At 39.5% G+C, this 17184-nt stretch overlaps 4 protein-coding genes across 6 annotated transcripts; 3 read left to right on the top strand and 1 right to left on the bottom strand.

Moving 5' to 3' along the window:
- Positions 1 to 54: 54 nt before the first annotated feature.
- Positions 55 to 4838, top strand: LOC129795845 (cdc42 homolog). 2 transcript variants are annotated; one of them, XM_055837358.1, is made up of 5 exons: positions 55 to 148; positions 635 to 900; positions 974 to 1083; positions 1898 to 2095; positions 2174 to 4838. In XM_055837358.1, the coding sequence occupies exons 2-5, from the start codon at positions 723 to 725 to the stop codon at positions 2261 to 2263; spliced, it is 576 nt and encodes a 191-aa protein (XP_055693333.1). In that variant the 5' UTR covers positions 55 to 148; positions 635 to 722; the 3' UTR covers positions 2264 to 4838. The 2 variants fall into 2 exon arrangements, with proteins under 2 accessions (XP_055693333.1, XP_055693337.1); XM_055837362.1 differs by lacking the exon at positions 55 to 148 and adding an exon at positions 219 to 399.
- On the bottom strand, positions 4805 to 5435 carry LOC129795885 (uncharacterized). Its single transcript, XM_055837416.1, has 2 exons — positions 5292 to 5435; positions 4805 to 5222 (listed from the first exon to the last, which is right to left on the bottom strand). The coding sequence occupies exon 2, from the start codon at positions 5216 to 5218 to the stop codon at positions 4991 to 4993; it is 228 nt and encodes a 75-aa protein (XP_055693391.1). The 5' UTR covers positions 5219 to 5222; positions 5292 to 5435; the 3' UTR covers positions 4805 to 4990.
- Positions 5436 to 5502: 67 nt separating this feature from the next.
- On the top strand, positions 5503 to 10746 carry LOC129795734 (SWI/SNF complex subunit SMARCC2). 2 transcript variants are annotated; one of them, XM_055837225.1, is made up of 5 exons: positions 5503 to 5701; positions 5984 to 8089; positions 8153 to 8339; positions 8998 to 9357; positions 9419 to 10746. In XM_055837225.1, exons 1-5 carry the CDS (start codon positions 5585 to 5587, stop codon positions 9907 to 9909), a joined length of 3261 nt encoding a protein of 1086 aa, XP_055693200.1. In that variant the 5' UTR covers positions 5503 to 5584; the 3' UTR covers positions 9910 to 10746. The 2 variants fall into 2 exon arrangements, with proteins under 2 accessions (XP_055693200.1, XP_055693191.1); XM_055837216.1 differs by having other exon boundaries at positions 8842 to 9357.
- Positions 10747 to 10861: 115 nt separating this feature from the next.
- On the top strand, positions 10862 to 13650 carry LOC129795774 (gastrula zinc finger protein XlCGF57.1-like). Its single transcript, XM_055837251.1, has 6 exons — positions 10862 to 11099; positions 11172 to 11212; positions 11285 to 12152; positions 12227 to 12501; positions 12579 to 12771; positions 13074 to 13650. Exons 1-6 carry the CDS (start codon positions 10958 to 10960, stop codon positions 13211 to 13213), a joined length of 1659 nt encoding a protein of 552 aa, XP_055693226.1. The 5' UTR covers positions 10862 to 10957; the 3' UTR covers positions 13214 to 13650.
- Positions 13651 to 17184: the final 3534 nt, after the last annotated feature.

Here is a 17184-nt window from a genome sequence, read left to right as displayed (position 1 = left end):
TTTTGTTATGTAAAAAAAAATGTAAATATTTTGCATTCCGAATTTTAACGAAGTTTCCGAAAATTTTTCCGGAAGAGTGAACGTGTGTGCGTGAAAATATTTGTAAAAAGTTTATTTGGTGCCCTGCCCTGAAGATTTTTCATCAAAAGTAAGTGAAAAACCCATGAAAAGTGTCTCAAAAGGCCCCTTATTTGTTAATTAATTATTCAAGATTGTGAATATGTTGGGAAAAGTTGGTGGAAGAGGTGAAAATGGGTGGAAAAGTGAAAAATTGGAGTGAAACAAAATGGCGACATGAATCCGTGTTGAAGAAAATTAATCATATCCGTCTTTTGGCATTTTTCTCCAGAGCTCTCTTGCTGATTGTCAGCTAGTTTTATTCTTTTGGGACCCTTCTAGGTGATTGTAGGCAATGCGGGGGTGGTAGTGTGGGGGAAATGAGTGAAAAATGCAAAAAAGTAAGCCGGTGTTCGTGGGAAAATTGTCCGGGAATGCCAAACTCCCGGAACACAGAGTGCCCCTTTTGACGTGTGTGGGAGAAATCTTATCTACTGTACTTCTCTCATATCTTGACTAATCCACTTGTATTGGGCTCCCTGAAATCGGGGACTTTTCTCTTTTTTTGGCTTTGCAGAAGAAGCACGAAGAGGCCTGATAAAGTCGCGTGAAAGAGACGCACAAGGATTAACAGGATTTAAGGATCCACACAGATAAGCAAGAAAATGCAAACCATTAAGTGTGTTGTCGTGGGCGATGGAGCCGTGGGTAAAACGTGCCTCCTCATCTCCTATACCACCAACAAATTCCCATCAGAATACGTTCCAACTGTCTTTGACAATTATGCCGTCACGGTGATGATTGGAGGAGAACCCTACACTCTGGGGCTCTTTGATACAGCTGGTGAGTTACCTATTCTCCCCTTCTAGCCCTGATGAATCGTCTTTTGACATTTTTTTGTTCTTTTTGCTTTCAGGTCAGGAGGACTACGATAGGCTCCGACCACTCTCCTACCCACAAACAGATGTCTTCTTGGTGTGCTTCTCAGTTGTCAGTCCCAGTTCCTTCGAGAATGTCAAAGAAAAGGTAAAAATTCTTATCGGAATCTCGTGACCTATGCCAAAATCCAAAATATTCCGAAAATCTTCCATCAAGGACTAAAAAGTATCCTTAAAAATCCAATTGGAAGCTTTTCCGTGCCTTCCAGGATGCTTCATTCACAGAAATTTGAAAAATGAAAAATTAGAGAAATTTTGGCATCTCTTGAAGCGTATCTCTTTATTAATGCCTCATAAATTGCTCATTTTTTTGCGAAATTTTTCTGTGATTTTGAAAGTACAATTTATTGCAGAAAAATGGAGAATATTATTAACTAGAGAGTGGGATTATGGAGCTTCAATATTATTTAATAAATCTTGAGAAGAAAATTCGTAGAACAGAAAGGAATTAGCAAGCAATTAAAAGTTATCAGTTACAAGACAAGTTAGGGTGCTAATTGAAATGTTTACTACAAATAAGTAAAAAAAAAATGTTTTCTCCATTCATTCCTCTTTATTGCAAAATTCTTGTCATGTCTTGCCGTAGAAAATTCTTAAAACTGTATTAATCTTGTGGAATGACGTCTAATTAGAGAATTAAAGCTACGATATCTTCTGAGTGAGAAGACTCTATGAGATAGTGAGACTGATAAAGTTTCAGGGAGATAACAATCATCATGTCTCATCTATTCCAATTAATTTACCTTTGTTAGTTTCCTACCATCAATTGGGGTGAATAGGATTAACTATATGAGCTAGAATGACTCTGGTTTTATATTAATTTTTATTCTAATTTTTGAATTTATTTAGAAAAGTTTTTCAATGAAAAAATTATAAAATGCGAATTTTTCCTGAATTTCCAGTGGGTTCCAGAGATAACGCATCATTGCCAAAAGACACCATTCCTGCTTGTTGGCACGCAGATTGATTTGCGCGATGAAAGTGGGACGCTGGAGAAGTTGGCGAAGAATAAGCAGAAGCCCATTACGATGGAGCAGGGTGAGAAGCTGGCGAAGGAATTGAAAGCTGTTAAATATGTTGAATGTTCCGCTCTGACTCAGGCAAGATAAAACACTCTGTTCACGCAATCTCCCTCAATACATTAATTGTAAATCTTTCTTTCTTTCTTGTGCTTGCAGAAAGGGCTAAAGAATGTCTTCGATGAGGCAATTCTGGCTGCATTGGAGCCACCAGAGCCAACAAAGAGGAGGAAGTGCAAATTCCTGTAAAATAAAACACAACAAAACACACCCAGCTCTGGTTAAAATGTCATCCAGTTTCACTTTAATTATTATTTTCTTTTCTTAAAAAGAGAATCCTAAAAGGAAAAGTTTTTTATAAAGTAAAGGAGCCCATGCGCTTGATATGGGCGAAGTACCTAATTGAAGGAAACGCAGAAAACAATTTTAACCCACCCAGTCTTGTAGGGAATCAAAAAATGATAAAGAATCGCCAAAAATATTCACCATTTTCCACTGGGGTCACAACGAAAAAAAGCAATAAAGTTTTGTAAAAATTCAAAAAAATTGACCGCCATTCGCCATTTTGTTCATTTCAATGCATGAAGCATATGTTTCAATGCTTCGTCAATATGAGCTTGTCGATGGGAGTTTGACATTTCATTTTTTTTGGGAGAAAATAAAAAAAAAATTGCGTATTTTTTTTAGTTTAATTATCGTGGTAAATGTGTTTTACGTGTTGTTCAAGAGTGATTTTTACATCTGAATACCTGGGATGAATTCCCGCACAACTTGTGACCGTCTCAGCGAGCACATCATTGGTCGTGGAAAAGGTCTTGGGAAAGGTGGTGCCAATAAACATCGTAAGGTTTTGCATGACAACATCTAGGGAATCACAAAACCAAGCAATCCATCGTCTTGTCCGTCGTGGTGGTGTGAAACGCAAAGGATTCCAGCGCAGAGGATTTCTCAATTCGTGAAAAAGCCATCTTCAAGACGATCCACGACCAATGTTTTTGGATTGCTTTGCTTTGTAACGAGAGATGTGCTCGCTGAGACGGTCACAAGTTGTGCGGGAATTCATCCCAGGTATTCAGATATAAAAATCACTCTTGAACAACACGTAAAACACATTTACCACGATAATTAAACTAAAAAATACGCAATTTTTTTTATTTTCTCTCAAAAAAATGAATGAAATGTCAAACTCCCATCGACAAGCTCATGACGAAGCATTGAAACATCTGCTTGATGCATTGAAAGAGACAAAATGGCGAATGGCGGTCAATTTTTTTTGAATTTTTTCCAAAACTTTATTGCCTTTTTTCGTTGTGACCCCAGTGGAAAATGGTGAATATTTTTGGCGATTCTTTATCCTTTTTTGATTCCCTACAAGACTGGGTGGGTTAAAATTGTTTTCTGCATTTCCTTCAATTAGGTACTTGGCCCATATCAAGCGCATGGGCTCCTTTTACCTTTTTTTTCAATTTTCTTTCCTTGTTAGTTGATTCTCTTTTTAATTTTAATAATTTTTCTTTTTCTTTGGAATTGATGAAAAAAAAGAAGGAAAACGTGCGTGAATTGTGCATTTAAGAGACTCTAAATAATAATAAGTTGTAGGAGGAAGGGAAGGAAGGAAAGTGCTCTAAAGGCAGGAGATTTTTATAGGAAGAATTTTATCATTGAAAATCTTTTTAATGAAAATTTTCAGTTTTTATTATCCAGAAAAAAAATTAATGAGATTGTCTAAATTAACATTTTATTGCATTTAGGAATATTATATTAATTATGAAGAATTCTGAGAAAATTAGAGCGCAAAATAGAGCCAGAGAGACATAATAAGAAAAAAAAAATATTTATAATTTAATAGAAAAAAAAAGACAGACAAAACAAAAACTCTTCAACCATAAAGGAAAAAAAAATACTTATAAAAAAATAGAAAGAGAAAATGAGTAATAAAAAATGCCTTGTTCTTTTTTACTACAAATTCATCTTGTAATTTTTCATACTTGAACTAACACAATGGAATTAAGAATATTAAAAAAGAAGAAAAAGAAAAAAAATGAAGAGGAAATAAATTATATTTTACTAATTTTTCAACAAAAAAAAAAAGAAAAAGAAAGTAAAATTAATAAACTATAGTTATTTATAGAAAACAATCATGAAGGAAAAAAATATTATTCATAAATTAACAAAAAAAATATAATAATTTTATGCAATATCAGTGAAAAAAAAACTTTCGATAAAGTTAAAAAATATATATTATTATTAAGAATATTTACAATTTTGAGAAATGTTGGATTTTTGAATATTTTTCTCTCCATAAAGCAGTGAAATTTTTTGAAAATTATTTTTTATTTTTAATGGCTCACAGTATTTTTAAAAAAGAAATTTTTCATAGATCTTAAGTTTGTTTTTTTAGAAGCTTTTAACATTTTTTTTTAAATAAAAATTTGAGCCAAACGCAAACCCAGTAAATTAAAGAAAATTTTTATTATAATTTTATGGAAAGAGCTTCAAAATTAAAATAAAAAGAAAATAAGATCATATCGCGAAAAATTGAAAAAAAAAAAAAAAGAAAATAAAACCTCTACAGCCGGTGTGGTTGTGGGAAAGGGTGAGGTTTTAATTTTAATTGTAAATATTCTGTAAAATTATAATAATCAATTGAAAAAACCGAAAAAACATTAAAAATTTGCTAAATAAAATTTTGTTAGCAAACCAATTTTCAACACAGAGGAGAAAAATAATAAATAATAAAAAAACAGCATTATAAACATTTTTATAAAAATAAAGAACAAAAAAAACTACAAAATATATTAATTTATATATTTTCCAACGAAAATGCGCTTTTTATTTAAAACTCCACAAGGAAGAAATTAGGCGAATCTGCTGGCCAGGAAGTTCAGAAACTTTCCCGGAAGCCTATTTACATTGCTGCCGAAGATTCTTCGGAACTACTTTTTGTTAATTCTAAGAAGTCCTGAGAGGGAGAAGTCATCCTTTGAGCTCGGGAATTTTATCGAGCATTTGAGTAGACGCCTGGGCATTCTCCTGAATCATCTCCAGCTCTCGTTGCTGCCGGGCTGGCTTGATGACGGTGAAATAGCGATAAACTCGGGTTCCAAGGAGGTATGTTCCGTACAAGGTGAGCCCCATGCATGTCCATACGACACCCCGGTGGAGTTTATCAAACAGCAAGTCCTTCTTGGGGAGTCTTCGCATCTTCCTAGAGAAAATTCTTTCTTGAGTTTCTTGAAGTTTACCAGAAAATGATGAATTATGCAATAAAAATTACCTTCTTCACAGTCTTTGAACGAAAATTAACAGAAGATACTCTTCCTGGAGCGCAGGATGTCCTTTCAGCACCTGCCGTGTGGATTTTCAAGGGAAAATTCCTCAAAAAATATCCTTTGAAAATAAACTACAAAAATTGAGGTTATGAAAAGGCAAAACAATCAAGCGGCAACGTCCCGAACTAATAATTTCCATAGACACTCCGCGGATGTTCTCCAGTTCTACGCGCTACAGGGCAGAGAAAAGTCAAAAGAAAGGAAGCCGCCGCGAAGAAAAAGTGCTTTTGTGGCCGAAATGGTGTCGCTGGGGCAGAAAAAGGATGGTAGTCCCAATGTGGAGTTCTTCCAGTCCCCGGAAACGCTACAGGGATTTGAGACAGTGCGTGCGTGGTTGCAGAAAAACAGCAAGAAGGTGAGGATGATGGAAAAGAACGCCCCAGCCATTTTGGTTTTACATCGCACCCACCGCTAATGATTTTTCTCAATTTTCCCCACAATTTTCCGTCTGGGAAAGTATTTTTCATCCTCAATTGTATCCAAGGGGTGTTGAAGTGAAGGAAATTTGTATATTTGGCATGAATGGGGGGAGATTTTGCTTTGTAATCCGGGAGTTTTTATTTGGCAAAGACAGTACAGTGGGGGAAATGTTGACGCAGTCATTTTAATGCAGTTTTTTGTTGTTTTTGTTTTGTAGTACGTCCACCAGGATCCACCAACGAAGGAATCTTTGTCACAGCTGTTGATTCAATTTATTCAGTATCAGGAAACAAAATTGGGCAAAAATGCAGTTGATCCACCAACAACGAGACTCCCGATGCGATGTTTCTTGGATTTCAAGCCCGGTGGGGCGCTATGCAATATTTTCACGTCAATGTATCGCTACAAGTCGGAGCAGCGATGGAAGAAATTTGATTTTACAGTGACTAAAAATACATCCCGGAAGGACCCAAATACACAGATGCTGGTTGAAATTGAAACAGCTCTCATTGAGGCAGAATGCTTACGACTGCCAGTTGTCTACATTCGTCCGGAAGTCGATAAGGCACTTGCGGCAAAGGTTAAGGATATCATAACAAAGCACCAGGGTGAGTTGACGGAGGATGAGGAGGAGGCAACACACATAATCTACCCTGTTGTGGATCCCCTACCTGAGGAGTATGCTCGTCCGGCATTTAAGCGTGAGAAGAATGTCATGATGCATTGGTACTACTTCCCGGAATCCTATGATTCGTGGTTGCCGAATAATTTTGACCTTCCGGACATGGTGCCAGACAATATTGGCAGTCCCGGGGATCGTTGGAGGGTGTGTGCGCTGTGGGTACTGCATTTGGATCAGTACAACGAATGGATGGCCGAGGAGGACTACGAAGTGGATGAGCAGGGACGCAAGAAGGTGCATCGCCTTCGACTTACAGTTGATGACCTCATGACACCGAGTGGGGATGAGAAGAGTCGTGCAAGGAATAAGAATCCCAAACGTAAACGCTCCCCAACACCTCCGCCAAATCCCAAGACGAGCAAGAGGAAGAGTGGACGTTCTCCGGCTGTTTTCCAGAAGAAAACTCGCAGTGGGGATGGGGATGATGATGAGGATCTCACGCGTGATATGGACGATCCACAGCCAGAGCCAAACATCCAAGAGGTGCCGAAGGTGCAGCCAAATACATCCTCAACGGCGAGCCCCGCAACGCCATCAAATAAGCAACGAGATTCGGAACTTCTACCCATAAAGGGGGGTACTGTGACGGATCTCGATGAGGACATGGAGCGCGGGGAGGATTCACAGACGGGCAAGACGAGTGACAACAGCAACACACAGGATTTCCAGCCAAAGGATGATCTGGAGGACAATGTAACCGAGCAGACGCATCACATCATTGTCCCTTCGTATTCTGCGTGGTTTGACTACAATTCCATCCATGTGGTGGAAAAGCGCGCCATGTCGGAGTTCTTCAATGGCAAGAATAAGTCCAAAACACCCGAGATCTATATGGCATACAGGAATTTCATGATTGACACGTACCGGCTGAATCCAACGGAATATCTCACCAGTACCGCATGTCGACGCAATTTGGCCGGAGATGTGTGCGCCATAATGCGTGTTCATGCCTTCCTGGAGCAATGGGGCTTGATAAATTACCAGATTGACACGGATTGCCGGCCAACACCAATGGGTCCACCACCTACATCCCACTTCCACGTCCTGAGTGACACACCATCAGGATTGCAGCCGGTCAATGCACAGAAGACACCTCAACCGTCTGCTTCGAAGATGCTCTTTGATTTGGATAAGAAGCAAAAGGACAAGGAGGGTGGTGAGGGCGCCACTCCGGGAGCTCTCGGCGGGGCGACAGTTAAGACAGAAGGTGGTGTAGCACCTCCTGTACCCGGTGGTATTGAACCAGGGGCACAATTTGGCCTGAAACTCGATCAGTATGGGAAGAAACCATCGGCAATGCGCAATAAGACAGCAGCAAATATGGCACGAGAGTGGACAGAGCAGGAAACCCTGCTACTCCTTGAGGGTTTGGAGATGTACAAGGATGATTGGAATAAGGTGTGTGAGCATGTTGGTTCCCGGACACAAGATGAGTGTATTCTGCACTTCCTTCGACTACCCATTGAGGATCCCTACCTGGAGGATGACAACTGTATTGGGCCACTTGCCTATCAACCCATTCCATTTAGTAAATCCGGCAATCCCATTATGTCCACTGTAGCCTTCTTGGCTTCCGTTGTGGATCCCAGAGTGGCAGCAGCTGCAGCCAAAGCTGCCATGGAGGAATTTGCTGCTATAAAGGTAATTTTCTTCTTCGCTTTACCCTTTCAAGGGACAATTAATTGAGTTTTTCTGTTGAAACAGGATGAGGTTCCATCGTCAATAATGGATGCACATTTTAAGAATGTCGAGAAGTCCGGGTATGGTGGGAAATTCGATCCATACGCTGGTTTAGCAAATAGCGGAATTGCCGGAACGGCCCCGGAAAAGGAGGAAGATGAGAAACAACCAGGTGGTGATGAAGAAATGAAGGATGTTTCCAAGAAAGATGGTCAGTACAGCTACAGAAATTCCTTGTTTTTGTTTTTGGTTTTAAATTAATCCTCCTCTGCCTGTTCCACCACAACCTTTTGTTATCTCACCAAAATAAAAAAAAAAAGTTTCCCCTCATTATTTATGTTTCCTCCTAACAAAATTTCACATAAAATTAATAATTAATTTATGTTGTAGGTAGCTAATATATATTTATGTTTGTATGTAAATAAAAAGGCGAATCACGCGTGTACAAAGCAACTTGCACCTCTGTAAATAATCACACACATTACACACCTTTAAAAAAAAGAACTTTTTCAAAAAAAATGTTAACAAAAAATCTTTTTATTTTATGTTTTTGCTAACAAAATCACTTTTTTTTTCAACACTTCACCATTAAAATTGTTTTTAACTTTTTTTTATTGTTGGTTTAAAAAAAAAAGGAAAAAAAATCTAATTTTTTTCGTTAATTTTATCATCTATATATTCCTTTTTTTTTGTATTATTATTTTGTAATTCAGACAAAACTCAAGAATCAAGTGGTGCGGAGGCATGCAAAACGAGTGATCCGTCTGCTGTGGGCGATAAGAGTAGCCTCAAGATCACAGAGGCTGCTGCTGCGCCGTCAGATAGTAGTTGTAATGATGAAAGTAAAAGTAGTGAAAAAACATCTTCAGAAACCACCCCGGGATCACCGCCCATTCAAGCGGCAGCTGGTGGAGCAGCAGCACCTCCAGGGGGTGCACCCGGCGCCCCGGCTGTTGCTAATGTTAATGGGGCTGCTGCTGCTACGGCAGGAACGGCGGCAAAGGAGAATGGGACGGATAAGCCGAAGCTCTTCAATGAGGCCAATGTCCAGTCGGCTGCAGCTGCGGCTCTTGCGTCAGCGGCCGTCAAAGCGAAGCACCTGGCAGCCGTGGAGGAGAGGAAAATCAAGAGTCTCGTGGCACTCCTGGTGGAAACGCAGATGAAGAAGTTGGAGATTAAATTACGGCATTTTGAGGAGCTTGAAACAACGATGGAACGCGAGAGGGAAGGTGGGTGTTTATTTTCTTTTTTTCTTTCAAGAGCAGACTATCTCATGAGATTCTCTCATAGGTTTGGAGTATCAGAGACAACAACTCATTACGGAGAGACAGCAATTCCACTTGGAACAGCTGAAGGCAGCTGAATTTAGGGCACGTCAGCAGGCACATCATCGATTGCAGCAGGAACAGGGACAACAGCAACAGCAGCAGCAGCAGCAACAACAGCAGCAGTGGCAACAAAATCCGAATGCCCCAGCATCAGCAGGAAGTACTCCGGGGCCACAGCAGCCGCCGCAACAGCCGGCACCGCCGCATCAGGCTATTGTACCGCCAACACAGCAGCCATCAGGAGGTGGGGGTCCACCTGGAGCTGTTGTTCAGCCACCACCGCAGCAGGTTCCGCCATCAGCGTCAGCAGTTGTTCCAGCACAGGGACAACTTCCTCCACAACCACCAGCACCGTCACAGCAGCAGCAGCCACAGCCACAGCAGCAACCTCCAGCTGGTGGTAGTTTACCCGGTGGCAATGGGGCGCCCCCATCGATACCCAGCAGACCCTAGAGGGGCTCGTCAGCATCTCCTCGCAGAAGAAGTAGGAGACGCACAAAGTAAAGTAATCTCTAGGGCTATCTCTCTCACTCAATTCTTATCAATTTTAATTTAAAAAAAAACATCTTTATTTTTATTTTTATTTCAACGGATTTATTTATTCTTTCCGGGAAAAAAATTGAAAGTTTTCTTTTCAAATTGAGAGAGAAAATGAAGAAAAATCTTTAAAATACAGAGAGAGAGCAAAGGATCTCTTTCAAATTCATGTGGGGGTGTGCTTGAAGAAGAAAAAATGATTAATTCCAAGAATTTCTTTTCACGGTGCGCTGCTTCACTCGATTTTATTTTAATTTTGACTTTAAAAAAAAAAGTTTAAATTTATTGATTTGAATGGAGGGATATGGAATTTTTTATTATAAAATTTTCACAAAAAAAGTTTATAATTATTTAAAAGTAATTGAGAGTGTAGCAGTGTTAATATTAATTAAGAACGATAGATAGTATTGATAAAGGATAAAATAAATATTTGTAGGTAAAATTATTCATTCAAAAAATGGTAAATTTTTAGAAATATTTTTTACTTTTAGATTTTTTATTTCAGTTACTTTCAACCAATATATTTTCTTTTTATTTTAGGGATGTTTTTGTTTGTGAAATTGCAAAAAAAGGATGAATCGTATTTAAAAGAAAATAAATGTAGAATTAATTCCTCACATTACATAAAATACTTAAGGACCTTAAGGATAAAAAAATATGAAAAACTCATACAATTTGTGAAAAATTAGCGTCTCAATTAAAATAAAATAATAATCTTAATGAATAATAAAGAATATTGAATAGAAAATAAAAGATTTTCTTTTTCATTGATTTTTATTTAGAATTTAGCGCCAATTTTTCGCGCCTTTACGCACTTTCAAAATATTTGAGGTTATGAATAGTTGCGACGAGTTTGTTTACATTTCAATTGTCAAAAAAGGCGTCTCGTCTCGAAAGGAATTATGATTGATTCAATTTAGATAAAATATCTCTGAAAGGAATTATTTGAGTGTTTTCCAACACAATGGTGGAGGTTTGGCAGACGTGTATGCTTTCATCATTTGATAAAATATGCCGGATATGCTTGGCGGAGTCACCGGAATTGCTATCAATCTACTCCAAATACTGCATAACACTCATTAATACGGAAATACGCACAAGTGAAGGTAGACAAAGAATAAACAGGACAATTTATCCTTTTTCCGGGGAGTTAATTTAGCAATTTAAATCTTTCTCAGATTCCCCAACAATCCGGGATATGCTTAGTTCAATAGTTACGGTGAGATTGAGAGCAGGATTGATGTATTCTTGGTCAGATTTTGTGATCATCTCTTCGTTTATTTTTCCACAGCTCAACGACAATTTAGAACTTCCCAGTAATGTTTGCATTTCCTGTGTTCAGGAACTAATGAGAGCATTTTGCTTCAAGGAAAAATGCGAAAGGAATGAAGGCACTCTCGTGGCATGCCTAAATGTACCGGAAGTGAAGAAGGATCAATCAGTGCAAACGGAGAATGCCTCCTCACCCCAACCACTCAGTGAACTGACTAATTATCTAAAAATTGATTCTTCCACCTATGACGGTAGTCAGTCATATGAGAATACAGTTACAGTTGAACTGCAGGAAACTGTGGTGAGTGATCCCGACTTTACTGAAGTTGAGGTCATTCCTGAAGGGCAGGAAGAGCCTCAAAAGCAGAATGATTCTAGAGAAGACGAAATTTCTGAGCACGATGCGGAAGAATTCCCGCAAGAGGTGGAGGAATATCTTCTAAAAGACGATTTTCCCCACAAGGAGACAATTCCCCATCAGGAGAAGGAAGTTCTTGAAGAAAAGGAAATTATTTTACCGATAAAAGGGCCATATACAACTGTTGTTGAAAACTTTGTTGAAACAGCAGCAGACACTGATGCACCAGCAGTACCAAAAAAAGCAGCAATTTGCACAAAATGTGGATCATTTTTTGCAATGCGTCGATCCCTTTTGAGGCATCAGGTGTCCAATAAATGCCAACAGAGAAACTATCAATGCAGCATCTGCAAGAGGGTGTTCGTACGGAAGAGGAATCTCATACAACACATGGGATCACATAGTACGAAAGATAAGCCATTCAAGTGCACAGATTGCCCTAAACTCTTTGCCACTCAGGAGCAGCTAACTGCCCATGAGAAGCAACATAAAGGAGTCAAAAAGCATAAATGCAAGGAATGTGGGAAATGTAAGAAGCTTGATTAACTTTGAGAGAACATAAGAGAGCGAAGATTTGATGATGAATTTCTTTTTTTTTTTCAGGCTTCAACATGGGTTCCTCCCTGAAGGATCACCTGAGGACTCACAGCGGTGAAAAACCCTTTTTGTGCTCAATCTGCGGAAAAGGTTTCAGTCAATCGACCAATTTGAGACAACACACAATGAGGCACAACAAGATGAAGCCCTACAAGTGCACCTCATGCGAGAAAAGTTTCGTCAGCAAAGGCGAATTGGATGCTCATTTGAGGAAACATTCCGGAGAGCATCCCTTTGTCTGTGACACATGTGGATCAGGATTCACAACATCCAGTTCTCTAGTAAGGCGACTTTCTTTTCAAAAAGGTTTCTCATTAAAGGAATCTTTAATAAAAATCAATTAAATTTTCTCATAAAGGTGAAACACAAGAGAATTCACACAGGTGAACGTCCCTATGCCTGCGATTTCTGCCCCATGAGATTCACAGCTTTGGGTACATTGAAGAATCACCGAAGGACACACACCGGGGAAAGGCCCTACGGATGCAAATACTGCCATAAATCTTTTGCACAGAAGAGTGACATGGTTGCCCACACAAGAACACACACAGGTGGGTATCCCTCCCTTAACCCTTTAAGGTTTTTTGGGTCATACGCTGACCCAAACGTGAAACATTTTAATTTTTCAATTATTTATGAATGTAATTGTTTTTCCATGTTACAAATGCATCAAATTCACGCATAAGGGGTCAAAGAAGACGTTCTGAGTGAGAAAAGTCCTCTAAAAACATTCATAGAATAAAAATCGCGATAAAAGAGCGCATTTTTCAATGTTTTTATGTTTCACGTTGGACGTTAAAGGGTTAAAAAGAATCTCTAAATGGATCCTCCTAATTAGAGAAAATTCTTCCAGGTGAACGACCCTACGTTTGTCGCATTTGTGGATCGACTTTTCATCAATCAAGCACAATGAAGACGCACATGAAGATCCACGATAAAAAATCAATTATTTGCCAGAATGCCCCACATACTTCTGTATCCACTACTGGTTAAGGATCTGCTGACTAGAGTAGACTAAAATCTACACATTAAATGAGCTTCAAGAACGTGACCTAGGCCAGAAAAGCCAGGAGAGTCATTTTGAGACAAGAATTTTTTTACACTACATACTATATTTTTTAGTAATAATTGTGGTTTTCATAACTTCTCTGAAAAAAATAGTTTGTATTTGAGTTTGTCAAAGTTTGTAACTCCCATACATTTTTTAACAAACATGGAAGTGAAAAGGAGTCAAAGCCCTTTTTTGTCAAAGGAGATTACTTTTTAATCTCCAAGTTTGTTATTTAAATAAAAATACCCAAATTTGTAGATGCTTGTAATTGTTTGTAAAAATTTGTATGAAAATCCGGATGGCCTCCATACAAACCATTACAAGCTTGTTTGTTGTATTTTGTTACTTTTAAAATAAGAGATATCCTTTTAAATAACAATCATCAAAATTTATTTACAATTTTCTATTATTATAAACATAAGTTCCGGTGACGTCGTCGATGATGAATCTGATTTGAAGATCTCTTTAAATGTCCATCACGGGGATACGTCTATCCATATCCTTAGACAGAGATATCCCAGCCACAGCCAAAAAGAGTTCACAATGGGGTTCCTTGGTGTTTCCGGAAGTTTTTGGACGACCTGCTCTTTCCTCCATTCGTAGCGAAACACTCAGGTGGCTACGTGGATGTAAACCAAACTGAAGTCACTCTCCTAGAGTTCCTCCAGAAACCCCATATTTTTCCCATTATCTATAAATAAATATAAAAAGGATGTTTAATTCGAGAATAATTCCATACACGATTGAAGCTATCTTGAAATAACTTACCATTCAATGGTGTATCTGCCTCAAAAATCCCAAACTGCATGGACAAGTTGGAGATTCTCCACGAAATCATCAATGATTTTCACCTCCATTATTCACAAAATATTCATTTTTCTGGTTTTTTGCACTTTTCTTAAACGGCGTCCATTTTTTTCTATTTCTAATGAAAATGTACCAAAATAACAAACCTTCCAAACTTTACAAAATTGTTCGTTAAAGCTTGTTAATGCACTAAAACAACAAACCTTTTAACAAACTTTATCAAAAATGTTTGCTAATGTTTGATTTTTTAAACAAACCAGCATACAAACATGTTTGTAAAGTTTGTAAAGAGTTTGTTCTTCCAATTAAATTTAGATTTGTTTGCAAAAATTTGTAAAATGTTTGTTAAAGTTTGTACTTTTTTGTATTTTTTCCTCAATTTACAAACTTTTTACAACTAATAATCCCCAAATACAAATAATGTTTGTTAAAATTCATATTTACCTCCAAATTAATATCCTTTAACAAACTTTGACAAACCTCGCTACAAACTATTTTTTTCAGAGTTATAATGATGTATTGAATGTCCTTTAGGTGTTTTCATAGGGAACGTGACTAGCTCATAGTCTAGATTGTTATCTTAAATCACATTTTATTATTATTTTATTAATCAATTTTGCGATTTATGAATTAAATTTTAAAGGAGAATTCGCTTCAAAGAGCTTCCTGATTGGTTGATAAATTCGGACAAAGCATTTTCATTGGATAACCTCTTTTCTACGGGGTTGAGCCTCAATGCAAGATTAATTTGAATGTGTAGTTCTATGACCCCAAAAGGTGTTCAAAAAGCCCGAATGCCTACCCCTTCAGCTTAGGCTGTTTTGCGTAAGAGGACTCTCTCTTCTCCCACAATGCACTGTTAGGGGTGTCTTTCGAGGAGGGAGTCAGACCGCCTCGGCTGATACAAGTGGTAAGACTCAACAGGAGTCAGAGCGTTAGTGTATGTGACATTTTGGGTACAGTGCCGGGAGTTGAAAGGGGGCGGAGTCCTCCAGATCCATGAAGCCCCTACTTCGGGTTCTTCATTCAGAAGTGGGATCTGAACAGATCCCCAAGTGTGTAGTGTAAAGATGGAAAAAGGATTCAGCAATTCACAAAGATAAGTATTCTTTTTTTAATCGCAAAGACATGGCGTGGGCATGCATATATATGTATGTATGTATGCACGTATGTATGTGTGTGAGAAATGGGGCCCATGAATGATGCTGATTGAGAACGAAAGAGTGGAAAATTACCAGTCATAGAAAAGAACCCCAATACTAATGCAACTGAAGCTTTTCAGATCGCTAGAAAGAAAAGAAGAGAGAAGGGGAACGAGATCGACCGGGATCAGGAGAAAGTGAGGATTACTCATCGACCGACAAGAGGGTAAACGATAATTGCCGAAGGCGGTGAGTAAGCTTTGTGTAAATTAACCGGGCGAGTGGAAAATTTCCAAGTCCTGAGAAAATGTGTGAGTCATCAGGAAGACAAAGCATTAAGTCTTCTTTGTCGAGGCAAAGCACTCTGCGTTTCTCTCGGGACAAAGCATTCCGCATATCGCTCTCAGTCAAGCAACACGCGTTAAGTGAAAAGTGATTAGTGAAATGGACGAAGAAACTCTTGTGCAATTCCAACGCTGGCTCACATCAACCAGGAGAAATAACCCTGGAGATGCCGAGGAGCATGGTGAGGTCCCACCAAGGCTCAGTGAGACCGACAGCTCTGTATTCAGGGGTTTCCCGGAAACACGGGAATACCCCACTGTGCCGCGATTGGGCATGTCCATAGGAAAAAGGGAAGTTGAATCCATGCTTCCCGAATTTAATCCGGACCAAGACAGAACCCTGTCAGCCCAGAAATGGGTTGAAATGGTCGAAAAATGCTGCGCCCAGTTCAGCATTACAAATGAACAAAAAGTAATCATAGCCACCATGAGGCTAAAAGGGGCAGCACGATCATGGCTGGAGGGAAACATGGACTTGGCATATACATGGCCCAAGCTAAAAGAGGCACTTATAAAATTCTTCCCGGATGATGTGGACGACTTGAGCGCCATGGTGAAAATGGAGGCCACCCGCAAGAGGGATGAACCGGTGGAGGCCTATGTCATGGGCAAGTATGCCCTGGGCCAGCGCATTGGACTGTCTACACGGTTAATAATAAAATACATAATCCAGGGAGTGCCGGGGCATGTAGAGCGCTCATCATTAACATGCACCAATCCCCAAACAATACCTGATCTGATGCTGGCGTTAAAGCGACTTGATGACAGCAATCACAACTCACGCAATCGCTACTCAGTGCGTGGAACTTTCCGTCGAGGTGAGAGGAACCGCTCACGCGAGAGGGACAACAGAATGAGAGAACGACGCAGGGATCGCCGACATCTAAGCCGAAGCCCAAGGCGAGATCGCTCCCGCTCCTGTGAAGGGAGACACAAGCCGAACTATAGGGGAAGATCACGCGATCGTCAATATCGCAATTCATGGAAAGATGATGCTATCAAGACTGAGCGAAGGAAGCCCCAATCCGGACAATGGGGTGGAAGTCGCCGGGGAAATACGCAGAAAAGATGTTTCATCTGCAACTCTGATGAACATCTGGCGTCTAAGTGCCCGGAGAAGAAGGATTTTCGGGTTAGGCTGGTGCATGAGCGTACCACCAGCCTGAGCCCCATCCGCAAATCGCTCACTCAAATCGAATTAGAAGGGAGGAAATTGGACGCACTCCTGGACAGCGGAAGCGACATCTCCCTGCTGCAGGAAAACGTGGCCACAAGTTTGGGATTGTCGAAGGAAGGACGTGCCATCCACTTTAGGGTGTATGGAGGAGGACGGAGGAAAACATTGTGGGCCACCAGCGCGAGAGTAAAATCAGGAGATGGGTACTGCAGAATTAAAATACATGTTGTGCCCCAAAAGTACCAACAATTTCCTTTGCTGCTGGGGCAAAAATTATTTGGAAGCAAGCAAAAGTAGAAGTCAGACACTTATTCCCACTGTAGACGCGACAAGTGAGACACGTGAGGACCAAATGAGGAACAAGGTGATGCAGCGACGGGAATTGAAGATGGAGGATCTCAAGTTTGGAGACAAAGGTGATGACGTGGCTAAGGATAAGCTTG

Source organism: Lutzomyia longipalpis, chromosome 1 (assembly GCF_024334085.1).
Source record: "Lutzomyia longipalpis isolate SR_M1_2022 chromosome 1, ASM2433408v1".
NCBI lineage: Eukaryota > Metazoa > Arthropoda > Insecta > Diptera > Psychodidae > Lutzomyia > Lutzomyia longipalpis.
This window is presented reverse-complemented; position numbering and strand designations above follow the sequence as displayed.